General features: G+C 41.4%; 1 protein-coding gene across 1 annotated transcript in view; it reads right to left on the bottom strand.

The window, feature by feature from the left end:
• LOC139391805 (electrogenic aspartate/glutamate antiporter SLC25A13, mitochondrial-like) overlaps nucleotides 1-13,168 on the bottom strand; it is a 98,314-nt gene extending 85,146 nt beyond the window's left edge. Inside the window, exons 1-5 of the mRNA XM_071139361.1 lie at nucleotides 13,111-13,168; nucleotides 12,081-12,128; nucleotides 11,463-11,605; nucleotides 2,205-2,320; nucleotides 84-223 (exon numbers count right to left, since the gene is read on the bottom strand). Coding sequence (XP_070995462.1) covers nucleotides 84-223; nucleotides 2,205-2,320; nucleotides 11,463-11,605; nucleotides 12,081-12,128; nucleotides 13,111-13,122 — 459 coding nt within the window. The 5' untranslated portion in view covers nucleotides 13,123-13,168. The remainder of the gene's footprint in view (nucleotides 1-83; nucleotides 224-2,204; nucleotides 2,321-11,462; nucleotides 11,606-12,080; nucleotides 12,129-13,110) is intronic.
• Between the last annotated feature and the right edge of the window lie 8,430 nt (nucleotides 13,169-21,598).

The raw sequence follows: 21,598 nt of genomic DNA, 5'->3' as shown, positions 1-21,598 counted from the left end.
CAGACAGAAAGAGAGAGAGCGAGAGAGAGAGAGAGAGAGACAGTCTATGTGACTGCAAGGTGATATAGAGAATTTTAACCCACCAGGAGGAACTGGGTGAACTCTCCATAGCTGAGGTGCTTGGTCCTCTCCATGCCGAAGTGCAGCCGCATGAAGTCAGAGTCCCAGTTAAAGGGGATGTGCTGATGGTTTGTGGTTTGGCTGAAGACCTGCTTCACGTCCTCTGAGGAGAGACGAGACAAGCACCTTTAATGAAATCCGTCCCCTTTTCATTCAGACAATGTTGACAGACTACTGTAGATGGCTGGTTAGCTGTAGCATTGCATTAGACAGTACTGTAGGCATACTGTAGCTATAAAATATGTGAAGCTATGTGATTACACACTTTTAAAATTCTGTATCAGTCTCAGCCAATAGAGGTAATGTAGGTGGGAGACATTGAACACCAGCCCAAATGATTACACCCTTATCAGAGAAACCAAAACAAACAGAGCCAGAGGAACCTACTCCTTATTACACCACGAAACCAGAAACGTGTTTCAAACCTGCTAGTATGTATTAGTGTAACTAAGAGGGGAATAAATAACTTAAAGAGAAATGAGAGAGGGATTTGGGCCGCACACTAGAAATATGGAGTGTGATTTTTCCCCCTACCTTTTGGAACAAGACAGCTTCAGCAGGTTTTACACTTTAATGAGGCAATAAAAATGCTGCATTTACTCAACAGTGTAACACTGCAGTGCCATTCCCCATTCCAGACCTGCCGTTTATATTATCAGCCTTTATGGACCTGTCGACACCCAGGCAACCTTTTATCCTCTTTTTTTATCTCTTTGGCTGCAGTACAATCCCGTTTTAACATGCATTCATGTCACGGTTTGTGGAACTCTATTCCACCAAATTATGGATGTATTTTTATGAAACACTAAGAAATAACAGTGTATTCATCCCTTCATGTAAAAATATATGTTTTTCCGTGTTCACTTAATATAAATTACACAGGTTACTAACAAACAAGAAAAGAGAGTACAAAAATGTTATGAAAAGAAATAAGAAATCAGAACAAGCCATTGATGTTGAAAAACAAACTGTCTTTAATGCAGCTAAGCCGCAGCAATGAATGCTTTTAATAAGTTATAAAGGAGTGACTTGTTATAGTGGTTGAGATGGAGAAGGCCATTTAATCTAATGAAAAAGCAAAGAGAAAAGAGAAAATGATGGAATGGATCACAAAAAAGTGACTTTGACAAGACCATAATCTCAGACACAAGTTAAAATGGTAGCAGAACATGAGGTACAGACAGCAGTGTATGTGAAATATTTGACTTCTTATTGCATCTCCTAGCATAGCCACAGTAGCATTCAGGTAGGCTATATTCATTAACCTTTCAGAAGGCAGAAAAACAACAGACCTTTCAATTACTAAACCAGATATACCAAGCTACAGATAAATAGTCTAATTGAGCTTTTAAAATATGAAAATTAACATATGTGCATATATAATGAACCACAATGATCTTACTCCCTGCCGACGAGCAACAATTAGAATGGAATTTAGTTTCTCTCTTTTTGTGCCCAAGATATGTGTGCTGCATTTCAAATCAGTCCTAATGTGCTAATGTGGCACACCTACAGAAGGCAAAATTAGGGTTGTTTAAATCAATTAGGGAAATGTGAAATGAGCAACACGTACAAATGTCTCCTCTTCTAACCTCTGGGCTCGGAGGCTTCTGGGTAATGGTGCCAATCACACACACACTCCCCTCCTTTCCGACAGACATGTCTTCTCCCCCTCCACCCCTCCACCCTTCCAAAACCAATATCTGTCATCCTGTCATCTCCATAGGGGTGCTTACACTGTCACCTTCATAGGGGCTAAGGTTACTGTCATTGACTCTGATGGTTATGTGTGACAAAATAATTTTTTGTCATTTTGAGAGAGTAAAACATATTTTATTATCAACTTCTTCCAAAATAACAAAATGTCCAATGAAATTTACTTTCAGTAAATAAAAGACCTCACAGTGTACTAAGAATTCTTCCTTCACTTACATATTAAAAGCCTAGCTATAAGTGTAAACATTTTGTACTTCAACGGTCACCTGCATATCACAGGTCTCTCATATGTCACAAATCATACCAGGGGATTAGAGGGTTAGAGCTAAAATAGAGCTGTCAATCAAACCAGAGGGAAGGTTACGTACCGTAGGTGGCTGCTCCTTTGCCAGTCTTGTCAAACAGCAGGAAGGCGACCATGTAGAGAGCATCTGGAGCACACAGGACCGACTCAAAAGCCACAAACTCCTGGAAGGAGATCAACCTGAAGGAGAGAAAGAGAGAGAGAAGGAGAGGGAGAGAGAGCGAGAGAGAGAGACTGTTGTGTTGATGGTATCCTCAATGAAATGATAAAGTATACAGACCACAAATTCCAATCTGCTATACTTAAACTCTTTAACATCATCTTCAGCTCTGGCATCTTCGACAATATTTGGAACCAAGGAATAATCACCCCAATTCACAAAAGTGGAGACGAATTTGACCCCAATAACTACCATAGGATATGGGTCGACAGCAACCTTGGGAAAATCCTCTGCATTATCATTAATAGCAGACTTGTACATTTCTTCAGTGAAAACAATGTACTGAGCAAATGTCAAATAGGCTTTTTACCAAATTACCGTACGATAGACCACGTGTTCACCCTGCACACCCTAATTGACAAACAAACAAGCAAAACAATGGCAAGGGCTTCTCATGCTTTGTTGATTTAAAAAAACCTTTGACTCAATTTGGCATGAGGGTCTGCTATACAAATTGATGGAAAGTGGTGTTGGGGGTAAAACATACCATATTATAAAATCCATGTACACAAACAACAACTGTGCGGTTAAAATTGGCAAAAAAACAGGGATGCAGCTTAAGCCCCACTCTCTTCAATTTAGATATCAACGAATTGGCAAGGGCACTAGCACAGCCTCCAGCACCCGCCTCACCCTACTAGAATCTGAAGTCAAATGTCTACTGTTTGCTGATGATCTGGTGTTTCTGTCCCCAACCAAGGAAGGCCTACAGCAGCACCTAGATCTTCTGCACAGATCCTGTCAGACCTGGGTCCTGACACTAAATCTCAGTAAGACAAAAAAAGTCCAGTTTCCAGGACCACGAATACAAATTCCATCTAGACACCGTTGCCCTAGAGCACACAAAAAGCTATGCATACCTCGGCCTAAACATCAGCGCCACTGGTAACTTCCACAAAGCTATGCATACCTCGGCCTAAACATCAGCGCCACTGGTAACTTCCACAAAGCTATGCATACCTCGGCCTAAACATCAGCGCCACTGGTAACTTCCACAAAGCTATGAACGATCTGAGAGACAAGGCAAGGGCTTCTATGCCATCAAAAGGAACATAACATTCGACATAACAATTAGGATCTGGATAAAAATACTTGAATCAGTCATAGAGCCCATTGCCCTTTATGGTTGTGGGGTCTGGGGTCCGCTCACCAACCAAGAATTCACAAAATGGGACAAACACCAAATGAAGACTCTGCATGCAGAATTCTGCAAAAATATCCTCAGTGTACAACGTAAAACACCAAATAATGCATGCAGAGCAGAATTAGGCTGATACCCGCTAATTATCAGAATCCAGAAAAGAGCCAATAAATTCTACAACCACCTAAAAGGAAGTGATTCCCAAACCTTCCATAACAAAGCCCTAACCTACGGAGAAATGAACCTGGAGCAGAGACCCCTAAGCAAGCTGATCCTGGGACACACAAACAGACCCCACAGAGCCCCAGGACAGCAACACAACACAAAACAAAAAGAGAATTACTTGATACATTGGAAAGAATTAACAAAGAAACTGAGCAAACTAGAATGCTATTTGGCCCTAAACAGAGACTACACAGTGGCAGAATATCTGACCACCGTAACTAACCCAAACTTAAGGAAAGCTTTGATTATGTACAGACTCAGTGAGCATAGCCTTGCTATTTAGAAAGGCCGCCGTAGGCAGACCTGGCTCTCAAGAGAAGGCAGGCTATGTGCACACTGCCCACAAAATGAGGTGGAAACTGGGCTACACTTCCTAACCTCCTGCCAAATGTATGACCATATTAGCGACACATATTTCCCTCAGATTACACAGATCCAAAGAATTTGAAAGCAAACCCAATTTTGATAAACTCTCATACCTACTGGGTGAAATACCACAGTGTGCCATCACAGCAGCAAGATGTGTGACCTGTTGCCACAACAAAAGGGCAACCAGTGAAGAACAAACACCATTGTAAATACAACCCATTTTTATGTTTATTTATTTTACCTTTTGTACTTTAACTATTTGCACATTGTTACAACACTGTATATAGACATAATATGACACTTGAAATGTCTTAATTATTTTGGAACTTCTGTGAGTGTAATGTTTACTGTACATTTTTATTGTTTATTTAACTTTTGTATATTATCTATTTCACTCGCTTTGGCAATGTTAACATATGTTTACCATGAATTGAGAGAGAGAGAGAGAGAGAGAGAGAGAGAGAGAGAGAGAGAGAGAGAGAGAGAAATTGTGAGAGAAATAGTGAGAGAAATAGTGAGAAAAATAGTGAGAGAGAAGTGAGACAAATAAAAAGAAAGTTGAATGTGAGTCTATCCGGTAAAAGTATACTCAGATAATGTCATGTTCCACAATGAGAGAGCAGAGAAGGACTATCAGCATCAATAGAACACATTTTACAGCACTTGTTGTGCAATCATTTAGAGCAGAACTATAGAACACAAGTTTCAACTTATACAACACAACACTGGATGACAAAACCAATTTACAGAACAGCCGATCAATCTATGAAAATCTTAATAAAGGTAGGCTACTTCTCAGCTGAGTGAAATGTCAAACTTAATGAGAATGATTTCATGTCAGTGTTGTGTCTGAGTTGACTGCTATAACGTTGACGGGCAACTTTACACATGTAAAAATGATTTAATATGAAGTTACACATTTCCTCCTCTGCCATGATAAACAGGTGTATATCTATATACAGTGGGGAGAACAAGTATTTGATACACTGCCGATTTTGCAGGTTTTCTGACTTACAAAGCATGTAGAGGTCTGTAATTTTTATCATAGGTACACTTCAACTGTGAGAGACGGGATCTAAAACAAAAATCTAGAAAATCACATTGTAGGATTTTTAAGTAATTAATTTGCATTTTATTGCATGACATAAGTATTTGATCACCTACCAACCAGTAAGAATTCTGGCTCTCACAGACCTGTTAGTTTTTCTTTAAGAATCCCTCCTGTTCTCCACTCATTACCTGTATTAACTGCACCTATTTAAACTCGTTACCTGTATAAAAGACACCTGTCCACACACTCAATCAAACAGACTCCAACCTCTCCACAATGGCCAAGACCAGGGAGCTGTGTAAGGACATCAGGGATAAAATTGTAGACCTGCACAAGGCTGGGATGGGCTACAGGACAATAGGCAAGCAGCTTGGTGAGAAGGCAACAACTGTTGGCGCAATTATTAGAAAACGGAAGAAGTTCAAGATGACGGTCAATCACTCTCGGTCTGGGGCTCCATGCAAGATCTCACCTCGTGGGGCATCAATGATCATGAGGAAGGTGAGGGATCAGCCCAGAACTACACGGCAGGACCTGGTCAATGACCTGAAGAGAGCTGGGACCACAGTCTCAAAGAAAACCATTAGTAACACACTACGCCGTCATGGATTAAAATCCTACAGCGCACACAAGGTCCCCCTGCTCAAGCCAGCGCATGTCCAGGCCCGTCTGAATGACCATCTGGATGATCCAGAGGAGGAATGGGAGAAGGTCATGTGGTCTGATGAGACAAAAATAGAGCTTTTTGGTCTAAACTCCACTCGCCGTGTTTGGAGGAAGAAGAAGGATGAGTACAACCCCAATAACACCATCCCAACCGTGAAGCATGAAGGTGGAAACATCATTCTTTGGGGATGCTTTTCTGCAAAGGGGACAGGACGACTGCACCGTATTGAGGGGAATGGATGTATCGCGAGATCTTGGCCAACAACCTCCTTCCCTCAGTAAGAGCATTGAAGATGGGTCGTGGCTGGGTCTTCCAGCATGACAACGACCCGAAACACACAGCCAGGGCAACCAAGGAGTGGCTCCGTAAGAAGCATCTCAAGGTCCTGGAGTGGCCTAGCCAGTCTCCAGACCTGAACCCAATAGAAAATCTTTGCAGGGAGCTGAAAGTCCGTATTGCCCAGCGACAGCCCCGAAACCTGAAGGATCTGGAGAAGGTTTGTATGGAGGAGTGGGCCAAAATCCCTGCTGCAGTGTGTGCAAACCTGGTCAAGAACTACAGGAAACGTATGATCTCTGTAATTGCAAACAAAGGTTTCTGTTCAAAAGTTCTGCTTTTCTGATGTATCATTTAATTATGTCATGAAATAAAATGCAAATGAATTACTTAAAAATCATACAATCTGATTTTCTGGATTTTTGTTTTAGATTCCGTCTCTCACAGTTGAAGTGTACGTATGATAAAAATTACAGACCTCTACATGCTTTGTAAGTAGGAAAACCTGCAGAATAGGCAGTGTATCAAATACATGTTCTCCCCACCGTATATCTTTCTATCTCTCTATATGTATATATCTTTCTTGCGGTCTTTCTCTCTCTCTCTATCTTTCTCTCTCTTTCTTTCTTTCTATCTATCTCTCTCTCTCTATTTCTCTGTCTCTCTCTCTCTCTCTCTCTCTCTCTCTCTCTCTGGATGTGTAACCTGCAGCATGTATGTGTCACTAATATCGTTGTATTTCACTTCTTTATGATATTACTACAAATGGCCATACATCATCTACAAAAACAGGACAAAGATACCAACAGGGTCATTTGAACTCCCATGGGAGCCCCTGGGGACAACGGTGCAATCTAGTCTTAATTCATGCGCGGTTCAAAGTTGCCTGAAGTCCATTATGAATTTCACAAATGGATACAATAATTATGCGGGGTCAGTTCTAATGAGCAATCCCCTGAGCACACATCTCTAATCTATTTCAATTTCCAGGGGAGAGATGATTACATTTTCCTGGCAACTCTAATTAATTTTGTTACTGATGAAATTCAAAGAGGGATTAATTGGGAATCTGTAGGCTTGTAGGTATGCTCTGCTCTGTCTGCCTTGCGGTGTAGAAAAATCGGAAAGAGTAATTGTTTTATTGACTTAGCTAGCTGGCGGTTTTCAAACAGGGGCCTGCTGGTGGGGTTTGGGTGGAGGTGCACAAAAGTGCCCTGCTACAAGCTAATATGGGTACAGCTCTTGTGGCTGGAACCATATTAAATGTTGAAAATTAAAATTGGTTGAAACATAAAAACTCTTTAGAAGGTCATTTCGTGAGTTACTGTAGACAAACTTCAGAGGAATGCAGGAGAGAGAACAGAGAGACTGCCTAAAATGCAGTAGGGAAGTGCAGCCATGGATTATGACAATGTTACTGTAACTTGTTGATTATCAGGGGTTGATTATCAGGGGTATTAAGATGACTTTGGGAGATGTGAGAGGGTTCAGGAGGTATTACACACACTATGGTGAATGTGCCAGGGATGAGGATTATGATAGTTGATTAGCATTCTTATGACTAGGGGCTCCCGAGTGGCGCAGCGGTCTAAGGAGCTGCATCTCAGTGCAATAGGTGTCACTACAGTCTCTGGTTCAAATCCAGGCTGAATCACAGCTGGCTGTGATTGACAGTCCCATAGGGCGGCGCACAATTGACCCAGCGTCGTCCAGGTTTGGCCAGAGTAGGCCATCATTGTAAATAAGAATTTGATCTTAACTGACTTGCCTAGTAAAATAAATAAAAAACAACTAGAAAACAATTACCCCCCAAAAAGAGATGCCAGCATGTTGTAATGCAAACAAACCATCTACCAACTAATATGGCATGTGACCAGATTGTACATTGTCTGAGTGCACAAACATTTTCAAACATGAGACTACAGTATGTGTCCAGGAAATGTAAGATATAAATCCCAACATGTGCAGTTAATGCTATACTAAATGGAGAGGATTATTTTTCATTTGAAATCAGTAGCTATTCAGTCAATATGATCATGCAGTACATGTGGCCCTTTCTTAGTCCGAGAGGTCAACAAAGGTTGAAAGTGTATCTCTATACAAAGTCGATAAGTAGGTATACATCCTTGATGTCTTTGTTCAATGGTGTATATGATGTCTACACTTTTTTGTCATCTTCAGCTGGTAAACACAGCTCCTAGAAGAGCTATCCAGGACCTACAACACTGTTTACAGCATAAACATTTGGGCGGGTTAGGCTGGAGCGACAGCTTTTATCCCTGATAGTAGAGGGGTAAGAGGACACCTTCAATGATCCCCTGTCCCTGCTATTGTCACTGACAGCCTTCCACCCAGAGGTGACTGCTGGCTAGCTGACTGGCTGGCTGGCAGTCCGGCTGTCTGTTTCGCTAGCTGTCCGGCTGGTGGGCTGGATGCTTTGGGTTCTTCCAAGCAGGCACACCAAAATACACATGTCTGGCTGGAAGGACTGCTATTTTCCCAGCATGCTCTCTTTACAAAGTTTTAACCCCCAAGAGACTTGGGAGGGGTAGAGGAAGAGTTTTCCATCGAAAAAGAGAGGGGGGGGGGGGGGCAAGAGAGAGAAAGAGAGAGCAAGAGAGAGAAAAAGAAAATGAGATAGAGAGAGACAGGGAAGGAGGGAGGCAGGAAAAATCTCTGACACATCTTTCCGACAGCAGCAGGGATGTCTACATAGACAGAAAGGGAGTGTATCTATCTCAGCCAGCCAAGTCTGGGGAGGCTGAATAACAAGAGAGAAAAGTGATTTCAAGGCAGAGAGAGAAACTGTGATGGCCGTCAGTGAGTGTATCACCTAATTTACACAGTCACAGAGGGAGGCAGAGAAATGCATTACACTGTTTACGTACACCCAAACCCCCTCTACTCCGAAAAAAAACAATTACCCCTCCCTGACTTATCTCTGTGAAATGGAATCCTACCTGGGGTAAAAACAGCAGCAAGATGCATTAGAGAAAAAAATGTATGCAGTATGCACATCCTGAAAAATACTGTAATTTAAGATAGAGGGAGTATATGAAAATACAATAGACTCTGTGGATTATTTTCTTAGTTTATTTTCTTTCAGGGAGCTCACTCAACAGGTTCTTTTCAAAAACAATGTATTTCTGTTTTCTGTGAACATAAAAGGGGGTGTTGTTGACACGCGCAACCATTGTCTGTTCTCTCTTCCCGCGCTAGGCATAATCATCCATCTCATTGTCTAACGGAAATCATAACATCTTTTTAGGGTTCACTGGCAAAAAATAACAAAATACATGGCGACTAACCTACAATGTCAACTGTAAACAAAATGGATGCATTCAAACAAAGGTCTCTGATTTTGTGGCTTTGATCAAACTATCAAACCAGACATTTCTGCTCCCTTGTCATTTCCTATCCCCTCCCCACCACCCCATCACACCAAATGAGGTTTAGATACAGAGACCAAGCCATGGTTTCCTAATAGATTTATCCCTTAATAGCAGTGATGCCGTCGCCATTTATCTGGCTCCCAAATCCACACAATGCAGGGGTGCTGAATGGCACGGGCAATTACAGTGCATGTGTGCAGCCAGCCAGCCTCCACTCCATTTTAAAGCAGGCCTTCATAATGTGAGCAACATGACCGCATGCACTCTGCTCTTTGCTGGAGCCCAGGTGGTTGCCGTGGCAACACGCTTTTTCTTTTTGACTTACCCTAACATTTTATTGCCCGTCATTATGTATCATTAAAAACATACATATTAATGTAAAAAATAGGGGTGATGGGGGGAGAGGGGGATAAGATGAGATGAATTAGGCTAGCAACAACCAACAGAAGGAAGGGAACAACACCTGACAAATGGGCTTTGAGGATTTGTAGGATTCTCTTTTTCTACTAAATAAATCAGATACATTTGTGGTAGAATAAGTGGTTAGCAAAACATTATTAATTGTTTCTTGGATTGAATCCTGTGTATTAGAAAATAAGGGCTAGGGGAGTACACAGGATCAAAGCCAGATACAGTATATACACGCACTGGCCAGTTTATTAGGTACACGTTCACGAAAATGATTCACTCCTACAGACAGTGAATCATGTGGCTTGCAATATAAAGCAGGCAGGCAGGCATCGAGGCATTCAGTTACTGTTCAATTGAATGTTAGAATGGGCAAAATGAGTGACCTAAGCAATTTTGAGTGTGGTATGATCTTTGGTACCAGGCATGCCGGATCCAGTATCTCAGAAACGGCCACCCACCTGGGCTTTTCACGCACGACAGTATCTAGGGTTTCCCCAGAATAATGTGACAAAAAAACATCCAGCCAGCAGCAGACCTGTGTGCGAAAACAAGCAGTATTCAGAACGGCATCTCCAAACACACAACTTGTCGATCCTTATCACGGATGGGCTATTGCAGCAGACGACCACACCGGGTTCCACGCCTATCAGCTAAATACAAGAAGAAGCGGCTCCAGTGGGCATGCGATCACCAACAATGGACAATTGAGGAGTGGAAAAACCTTGCCCGGTCTGACAAATCCTGGTTCCTGTTGGGTCATGCTGATGGCAGAGTTAGGATTTGACTCAAGCAGCATGAGTCCATGGACCCTACCTGCCTGGTGTCAACTGTACAGGCTGGTGGCGGTGGTCAACCGCTGTCCAATCTGCATCAACTGCGTGATGCCGCATGGACTAACATCCCTGAGGAACGTTTCCGACTTGTAGAATCCATGCCCCGGAGAATTCCGTCTGTTCTGGAGGCAAAGTGGGGTCCGACCCGGTAGTAGATTGGTGTACCTAATAAACTGGACATGTATATATACTGTATATAGATATATGTGCTTAATGCAAGTAATGGTGAATAAAAATACTAAAACAATCCCTGTTGTCCTGTGTTTTTCTCCACAATGTTAAATTCATACCTAGGGCTCTACATTTTCCTGACCATGTGACTTATACAAAAACCTCTAGGGCCCTTGCTAAAAGGACAGCAGGTAGCCTAGCGGTTAGAGTTTTGGGAAAGTACCCGAAAGGTCGCTAGTCGAATCCCAAGCCGACACTGTGAAAAATCGTGATCTTGGCGAACCCTGGCTGTTACCCCATTCTCGGGGGGAGTTGGGATATGCAAAAAACACATTTCCAATTCACATTTGAAATATGACAAACATGACCACCCACCAAATTATCAAAATACTCCAGGTCCTTGTCATAACCAACCTATAACTAGGCCTAATGCCTATGCTTCTCATAGTCAGAGCCTGTATTCACAAATTGTCTCCTATTCATTATGATTAAAAATATAAACTGATCCTAGATTAGCACTCCTACTCATATAGGCTTTGTGATAAGAGCCCTGATCTTCTACACACCCATCTTTCTTCTGGTCCACTACCCCAGCCAGCAGTGAGGTGGCCTCATCAGACAGCCTGATGTCAGTGTGTGCGTGGAGGAACCGGGTCACAAAGTCCTCCGGAGACATGTAGTGCTCATCATTTTTCTGGATGCTGGCATACTGCAATGGCAAACGCATACACACACAAAAACGCATGCACATGCACACACACACAGACACACACACAGACAGGCAGACAGACAGAGACACACACAGAGAGACACACAAACACACACAGACAGAACTCATTGTTGATTTGGTAATATATGATCTACTGATTGAGGAAGACACTGTACACATGTTCAAACCTTTGGGCTGACACCTAACTTGAGATCATTCGCATGTAACTTGAGACTTTCGCATAAATCATGCATTGATGTCAATGGTAGAAATTTGAGTTGTGTGCAGGGATCTCAAGTTAGGATTCAGACAACAATGGGGAAAACCATGAATGTGCTATTGACTCTTGTTTAGGTGACTTGAGCCAGAAGGCCACAAATTAATGCATTATTAACAATGGCTTTCCAGTACATGAAGTTGTCTTGTATGCAGAGTGCTAAGGCAACATTGGTGAATATATTTTTACACAACTCACCTTTAAAAAAATAGCTTTCAGCTCAGTAGGGTCAGCCCTCCTTTGTCCCTGGAGAAATTAAACAAAATGACATGAAATGACATCAAAGACCACAGTTACCTATCAACATAATCAACAACCAAGCTCTCATTAGCTCAATATTGTAGTAATAACCTGATAATAATACACTTTTTTTTAATTACAATTCTATTAACAGGCATATTAGGAGAATGTTAACTTAGCCTACATGTCTTGTTAACAAGATATTTTACTCACTTTGTAGTAAAAGTGAGACATGCTATTTTGACCATGTTTAGGATTCAACAAGTCAATATTAGGCCTACTCTCTTTTTTATATACAGTGATCTAATGAAATGGGCTGGTCATACTAACAGAGGATCCAGCAGTATACAGGTCATTGGGGGAGGGGACACTTCATTCAAAACAGTGGCACGAGGCACATGACGACACAAGGCACGTGCTGAATGTATCTTGTAGAATGTTGATACATTTTCACATTATGTGAAATATCTGCGGCAATGACGCGAGTAACAACAGTAGCCTGCCTATATTACTGTATGTATATTGGGAGAATCGTCATATAGCATAAGGCTACACAAGGTTACCAGCACTGAGCGTATAAAGCTTACCAGGCTAGAGCCGGCTTCACGTCAAACACGTGCTTGCTAATCAGCCAGTGGCTCGAGACGTGTGACGGACAGAGACCACCGGTTTCAGTGGCAGGTCAGTCTGATAACCGGATTCCGCATAGTGCATCACAGGGAAAGGCTGTATCCCATTACCACCTTGCCCCGTCCTCCTGGCTGTAAAGCCCCAATGTCATTGCCACTGGCTAATGTTAACCTCGAACATCCTCTTATCCGGCTAACTAACGTTAGTAGCTAGCTGGCTAGCCATCTATCAATACATGGGGGAGGAAGTCAGTGTGGGAGAATGTGGTCCATGCGTTCGGAGGTGTGGTTGTATGTTCTGTCATTGTCTATTTCACCTACTGACAAAATGTTTTTTTCCTCGTACAAGGTGAACTTACCTTTGCAGCCATAGCAAGATTACTGTCAACCAACCAAGCCCACTCTGACCAAGCAAACCCGGTCATTTTCTTTTGCTTGACGACGTTCCCATGGAAATCACGCGCGGCTGTCGGATGGTGCAGAGAGGAGCTTAAAAAGGCGGCTCAAGTGTTCACGTGGTATAGAGCGGTCAACAGGTAGCGTGGTATGTAGCTGTTAACCGGTAGAGGTTGTCAGTTTGGCATCGTCATCATGTAACCATCCATATTACTGTTCATTAATACACTGTTACTACACAGGTATTAGAGGAATGTGTTTCCAATGAATTACCAATTGGCCCTATGCCTACACAAGCCCTGATGCATTTAGTTAAACATCTACAAAAAAAAGTGTCACTCCATAATAATACAATCATTATTTATGGAAGCCCATTCCCACCACCCCCTTCCAAAAAAAGTGATACTATCTAAAACTGTTGAGATATTAAGTAAACATTTTGAGATACTAACTGCACATTTCGAGATACATACAGTAGGGTATGTGTCTTCATTTGTAGCATTATGTGGGGATTTCCATATGTCCATGTTGCAGAGATCAGTACAGCAGGGCCGCCCGCAAACGTTTTGATAAAAATATTGCCACCAAAGCGTTGAAAATAGGGACAACATACTGTTCTTTAGATATGATTTGTCAACTCATGCACAATTAATCTGTGCTTCAGTCTGACCAACTCTAGCCTACTGATAACAACCACAACTGCAGGTAGCCTAGAGAAGCCAATTTTGTTTTTACCTTTATTTAACTGGGCAAGTCAGTTAAGAACAAGTTCTTATTTACAATGTGGGTTAACTGCCTTGTTCAGGGACAGAACAACAGATTTTTACCCTCAGCTCAGGGACTCAATCTAGCAACATTTTGGTTACTAGCCCAATGCTCTAACCACTAGGCTACCTGCCTCCGGTCAGGTCAGGGGAAAGTAACAGGCTGACAACACTGCTCGTGTCGTGTGCACGAGTGTTGCAAAATACATTTATAAATCTATATTATTCAATTATTGCACCCACACTGCTCGCGTGCGCCAACGAGCGTCTGCGTTGCCAAGAGCTAAAATAGAAGTCAGTTCTATTTCTGATGCAGATCACGCTGCAAGTCCTGCCTCTCCCATCTCCTCATTGGTTTAACAAAGCAGGTACCCACATGCCATCTCCTCATTGGTTATACCCACGTGGGTGACTGAAAGACGAACGAGGTCGGTGGCGGTAATGCACCTAATTTATGAAAGTTGGCAATCGCAATATAAAGTCAAGAAAAGAAAAAGCCTAGAAGGAGGAGAGATGACTGGAAACGATTCGTTTGACCTTTTTATGTGTGGATTAATTGTCGGAGTAGAGGACCTTGTGCATTTCAGGTAAAATAACAACTCAATGTTTATATCCCAGGACAAATTAGCTAGCAACAGCAAGCTAGCTGAATAGGACAAATTAGTTAGCAAGTGCAAGCTATCTAAATTGCCATAAAGGTTTAATGCTTTTCGACCTGTCCCCAAATTAATGTAATTGGTTCAGAGTTTGTTTTGATATTTTAACCCGCATGTTGTGATCGCGTTTGGTGTAGGGGGACAAAATTAATTTATGCATAATGGCGCAGTTTGGGTTCCGTGTAAGCGGTAACATCATGTATTTATAGACTAAAATAGGCCTATTTATTTTTGTTGAGAAAATTTGGTTTATATTCAAACTTCGGGTGGCTAGGCTACCTAGACCTTATCAATCCAAAATGATTGACTGGCATTCACAATCAACACAACAGTAATGACATACTGTGTGAATAACTTTTTAATTACAGATGCAAAGGCCTACACAATGCAACCCTGCATAAAGCAAACTCAGCCATGTTAGTTATATTGTGCAATCGCAGTTGTTGTCTTTAAAAAAACTAAAAAACATATGACCTGATTAGAAAAGATTCTAGTCTCATCATAGCCCATATAAAACCATTTTACAGCAGTTTTTTTTTACAATGTTATACCCTCCAACTAGGATCCGGAGTTTTACCTAGTTAGGTTAGCCCAGTGGATCTCAAACCTCTTCTCAGGAACCCCCAGACATTTCACAATTTTGTTTTAGGCCTGAACTAATTCACCTGACTCACCTAATCAAGGACAAGTTGTGCTAGTTCTGGAATAGATCAAATGCATGAACTGGCTGGAGGTACACGAACAGAGGTTTGAGAACCACTGGGTAAGCCAACCAGATCAGGAAATCTCCTGGGCCCCAGGAAAATAAAGATAATACAAGTTAAATGGGTTTCCATTGCATTTTCAACTCTACTGATGGTTTTGTCACAAAAAACTGTTGCGATATATAGCAAATGTGCCCACTCTGGCCTTGGCACATGAGCTCTAGCCAACAGCTATTGCAGCAGATACAGTGTGGGCAAGCATAGCCGCGGGAAGCAGGGGTGCTGAGGGTGCTGCAGGAAAAAAATCAGGAAAATAAATACATATTTTTGTTTTGTTTTGCACAAAAGTAGTGCACTGAGCCTTTACTAGTCCTGTATTAGGGAACGATATAGCCATCTGTAGTGTGGGCAGAAATAATCTCAGCACCCACCGAACATCTTCACACTACTATGTGTGTAGTCTACCTATATTATGAGATTATTATGGATAAGAGTGATAATATTTGTATTTGTCAAACGGCAGCCAAGCATCGATCACCATTTCACCAGAATAAGACCCTCAATATTTATTGGAAAGGAGCATCAAGCTCATCACCTTGCACTTTCACCACCATGTGAAGTTCATCATAACTTATTTCATCTGCAGACTAATAATTAAACGCATAAAAGCGCATCCACCGCCATTTTTCGCATAATCCATTTTACAGACATAAAATGATCCCACCATGTCCAATGAAGAAATTGACTGTCAGCATTTAAAAAATGATTCTATCAACCCGGTTGTGACTTTTTTCATCCGTCAGGTACTTCAATTAATCCATCAGATAATTCATTTTTTTAAACCACATTGTGGACCTCTCAAATTGAGTTTTGAGACACTAAAAACAATGATATTCAAACATGGTACAGGCCTCATCAATAATGCATTACATCATCTATACACATGCATAAACAAAAACAAAACAAGGTACAATGTAGTGATGTAGTATGTCATAATGGTCTTCTATTGGCTATTCCTCCCATGAGTGTAGTAGCTCTTCAATCAGTCATAAAGCTTCTCAAGTTTCAAGTTTTATTAGTCGTATGTACGGGATACGCATGGTATACATCTTCTAACTAATTGTTTACTTGCAGGTTCCTTCCTCGACAATGTAACAACAATAAGAAAAAAAGAAAAAAAAGAAGAATACGAACATAAAGTAAATGACAAGGAACCTGACAAAGAACTTCTCACAGAACCTCATCTAAAGATCTGAAAAGGGGCATTTATGGAAGAGAGCATACAAGGTTTCTGCTCCCACCTCTTCCCCACAGTAAATGGTTCCGCTACTTTATATTTCCTTTCCATTCCATCCCTCCATGCTTTGTGTCAGGGGGAAAAATAGAGGGAGAGAGGAAGAGAGAGAGAGAGAGGAAATTCCATGACTACAATAGCAAAGGTTAACATTACTCACAGCATAAAAACAATTTAAAAGGGAGCAAAAGGGCCCTAATGGCACATGGTCTTCAAAGAAAATGCATTTTGCGCTCAAAATAATTCATAGCTTTTTGCTGGTGGCTTTTCGGATTCCCGGATCACCAGCATGAACCACTGTATTTTTCTCAGCAGGCTGTCTGCTCCTCTCAAAATGGCCAACGCAGGGAATAGCCCACATCCCCCCCAAATATTGATGGCACAGTCTACCCTTTATTGGAAAAATGGCTGTGAGTAACATTTAATGAGCTAATCTCATAACCTGCATTTCATTTGGTTGAATAACAATATTTAAGAAGATTTAAACATGAATGATTTGGTCCTTTGACATAGCATTACTGGGTGCTATTAAATGACTACTGGCGGTAGCACACAGAGGTGTGCTATTGTTTGTTGAGGTTATGATTTGCAGCATTTGTGAGCCATGAGACCTTGTTGTTTTGCATATACATCCACTCTTTCTTCATGTGAAAAAACTTTATCCATAATCATTGTGAGAGATTTACATGACAAATAGGCCTTTGGGAAACAATGATGCGAAATCATTTAATTCCCTGATCTGATTTCCCTGTCTTATTTTTAGGAACAGAATTTGAGAACTAAAACTAATTTGAAAGGCCAACTGAATCACGGATGTGGTCCTGGACTGGTCCAAGGTCCCATGAGAGATTGAATAATGGGGATAAACCCTGGAACCTCTGACCCCTCCTGGCCTGGGGAGTCACTGGGTCACCTCTCTCGGCCTCTCGGTCCCCGAGGACCCACGCGTTTGGACGGAATGAGCGATGAGTGAATGACGACCATCTTCTATTTTTAACCATCTAAACAGTGTTTTAAAAATAGACCCCCTCAGTTATAAACAAATGATTAGACCACTTTGGGCCTCTTCACCGACCACACAGTCTCTATTAACTGTCAATAACTGTAGACCCTAGAGGTCAAAGGGGGTTAAAGACTTTCTATTAAAAGTAACGGACACAAGGGATGTGTTCTTGAAAAATTGTGTCTTGGATTTGAAATGCTGACAGCTTAATGGCGGCCTCTCAAATAGCGCTGTAAATGACCAGTTTGGTCTTACTTTTATTGCCGTCGTCTGTCAGTCACTCAAAGGTCTTTTTTTTCTCTTTAAGTGGATTCACATAGTTTTGTAAGTCATCCGTTGAAGACTTTATTCTGTTTTTGTCTCTCCCCTGGGTTTTTCTCTTGTAGGATGTGACTTTGGGTTGTATTTTTCTGACGAAAGATGACATGGAAGATGTATTCATGATAAGATAATGTGATTCTGAGGGGTGTGTGGTGGATGTAGACCTGAGAGAAAGGGTCACCTTCCGGCAACAGTTTTTCCATTAATTAAGTTAAGGAACCGTTGTCTTTACACCTAGCCATCTCAATCTCTACCAGTCAGAGTGTACATACCTCATAGAAAAAATAACATTTTTGTTAAAGTTAATATTTAAACCCAGATTAATTTGTCCAAGGCCTTTTAGTATATATCACTTGGAAACGTTTTAAAACCCTCTATAAGTCAAGGCCTCGCCAATTCCAGTCGTGTTAGCTATGTGGCACGCAAAGCAAACATCAAGTGCCTGCAAACAGCTAAGCCTTGCATTGTACAACAACAACAAACCCTGCAAACCCACGGCTTGCCAAAATAGGTTTTATATAACTTGTGACTTGTTGGACCAAACCAAAATACAAACACGCTGTCCAGATAGTGTGGGTGGACTGAGAGAGACAAATGTGTTTTGCATTAAAATAAGAAACTTATGAGAATAGACATTATAAAGCATTTTACATAATACAATATTTGACCATGCTTATCAAATTACATTTACAGTATCTATAAATCGAAAAACACATTTAAGATGAGTACATCATCCTTACTGTATACAGTATCTTACAGTGGTGAAAAAAAGTAATCGGTTGCATTACTTGAGTAAAAAGTAAAGATACCTTAATAGAAAATGACTTAATAGAAAAGAAAAAGTGAAACTCAACCAGTAAAATACTACTTGAGTAAAAGTCTAAAAATATTTGCTTTTAAATGTACAGTGATGGAAAAAGTAGTGCGATGGAAAATGATGGAAAAAGTACTCAGTTGTCATACTTAAGTAAAAAGTCAAAGTAAATGCTATACATCAAATTCCTTACATTAGCAAGCAAACCAGACATTTTCTAGTTTTGATTTATTCACGGAATGCCAGAGGAACACTCCAACATCATCTGCAAATGTAGTATTTGTGTTTAGTGAGTCCACCAGATCAGAGGAAGTAGGGATGACAATGCGTTATATTGCTAGGTGCGTGAATTTGACCATATTGCTGTCCTGCCTGAGCATTCAAAATGTAATGAGTATTTTTGGGTGTTAGGGAAAATGTATGGGAGTAAAATATTTTTTTAAATATCTTTACGAATGCGGTGAAGTAAAAGTCAAAATTGTCAAAAATATAAATAGTAAAGTACAGATACCCCAAGTAAACTACTTAAGTAGTACTTCAAAGTATTTTTCTTAGTCACTTTACACTACTAGTATCTTATTACTGTATACAATAAGACTTGTGCAATACTTTAGTATCCAAATATGTACACTTCTTTCTGCCTAGCAACTAACAATGTATGTTTTCATCTATCTCCATATCTAGCCAATCAGAGGAATGTCAAACACAATGCAGGAACATCATCTGTAACACGCGGTGCTTTAAAGTGGCACCGCTGTAAACACTGCACCGGTAATAGAGCATGACAAGCGCTTTCTTATTTACGCTGAAATAATTCTGTGTTTGAATAACATCCCAACGACTTACTTAGCCAATCAAACTCACTCTGGTTCCATTCATAGACCAGACTGATAAATAGTTCTGACATTAGACATGGGATGGGAGATGGAATAGGAACGTTTTTTACTCACAGTTGTCCGGCTCATAGAGATTGGTTGCTAAGACCTGACCCCAGAGCAGATTATTTTTTCTTTTAAAGACTATAAGAGGGAAATAAGGTGAATTGACCTGCATAGTTGAGGACGTTATTCCTTCATTATGGATTTACTACACATTTATTTACTATACATTTTTCTACTCATTCAATACTCCACTCACGTCGCTAACCACACGCAAACTCAGGCATGCACACACACACGCACACACATTCACTTGCAGCCGAAGTCCTCCCCCACCCCTTACCACCACTGTCCACCCACTCCTTCTCCTCCAAACCTCAATGAGACTGCTGGCTTCTGGATGAATCTGTTTAACATCTTTCAGTTCAGATGAAGAGCTACACTAAACATGCTCAGGGGCATCTGGGATGGGCTGAAATTGGCCTTCTGGAGGGCTGGGCGGATGCACCCGCCGGGGTGGTTTGAGAAGGTCCAGGCGGTCAGTGGGGTTTGAACCCCTCTCCAAAAAAACAAGGGCCCACACTCAGGTCTGCAACACGAGAGGGCGTAGGGTCCCCCTCCTAGGCTAAATGAACCCAGATGCTGCCCACAAACACAGGGTCCGGGCATTCTGGTTAGAGAAGGATGGATGGAGGGAGTGAGAGAGGAGAGCGGTGTGTGGAGGCTTTAGGCTCTTCTCTTCCCTTGGTTGAGGCAGTTGTCTCTCAGATTCCTGGGCTTTCTCATAATCGGTGATCACAGGGGCCCCGCAAGGAGCATTGTGGGGAATTATCAGAGGGGCATTTGTCTTTGAACTAAACAAGTACACCAGCAAATCTTTAAGTCTTTTCCTTTTCATCTCCCTGAGGAGTTGGCCATCTGGTCCTATAGAGTGAAGACCAGGAGTGGTGTGGAATGTATGTGTGTGTGTGTATGCAGTCCCCACATTGATTACATATTGGAATTAAGGGATTACACCAGGGAAAGAAGATATTGATCTGTAATCACAATTGATTGGGGACCAGGGTTGATTATGCACCACAGATTAAACACTGTCAATAAAGTTACTATTTTATCTTAACTAAATATTTGTATTACATCAACAAATGTAAGTTAGAGATACATGAAGTAAAGTAGGCATATATCCTTTGTTTATTTTAGCTTAGCCCCAAAAAGGCAACCTGCAAAACACAGCTCGGCTACTACCAATAGTGGGTGGGATGATTTTAGAAAAAAATACCATTTGGAAAAAGAGGGGAATGCCCATGTATGCATCCCCTCACCCCTCCCTCTTCTAGCCTGGGATTCAAAGCTACTTTTTCCTTGCAGGCTTTGGCGGTGTTTCTCAGTTGAGACCCCTAGAGTAACCTGTGTCAGTCCTAATTGGTCAGCCTCGCCTGATGCCATCCAGACACCCAATCGTGAAACACACACCACTTTGTTTGCATTTATGTTTTTTTCTCCGAACCCTCCCCTTTCTCCCAATCCCAAGCAGGGGAATAAACAACACATTTCCTATTTCATTTCGGTAAGCCCTCGCCTGCTTTAGTTCATACCTAAATCACTTTGCCACTCGGAAGACAAATAGTTAAATTAAGGACGACTAAACTTCCCTGAGTGAGTGAAATGAAAAAGCTCACTTCAGGTTTTGTCCCTCTGTAATTTTGAGAGTAAGAGAAACATCAAAAACTCTCTGTTTCGATTCAGAGTAGCAATAAATATGTAGTAGGCCTTCAACGCTTGAAATTGCTCAGTGAATGCACATGGCAATATCCATCAATCTATATTGAATGTGTTGGACTTGCTAGGTGATTATGATCTGTTTGAGACTTGAAAAGAGAGCCAGCACAGTACAGCTTCTTTGAACATCGTCGTGAATAAGACATCGGCACTGAGGTGATGACATTTGTCTGATATACCTGATATAGCATAAGCACATCCGTGTGTGTGTGTGCGTGTGTTGGAGAGTGTGCGTGCG

The sequence above is a fragment of the Oncorhynchus clarkii genome, chromosome 32, assembly GCF_045791955.1.
Source record: "Oncorhynchus clarkii lewisi isolate Uvic-CL-2024 chromosome 32, UVic_Ocla_1.0, whole genome shotgun sequence".
NCBI lineage: Eukaryota > Metazoa > Chordata > Actinopteri > Salmoniformes > Salmonidae > Oncorhynchus > Oncorhynchus clarkii.
Note: the sequence above shows the minus strand (reverse complement) of the source record. Positions and strands in the feature narration are given on the sequence as shown.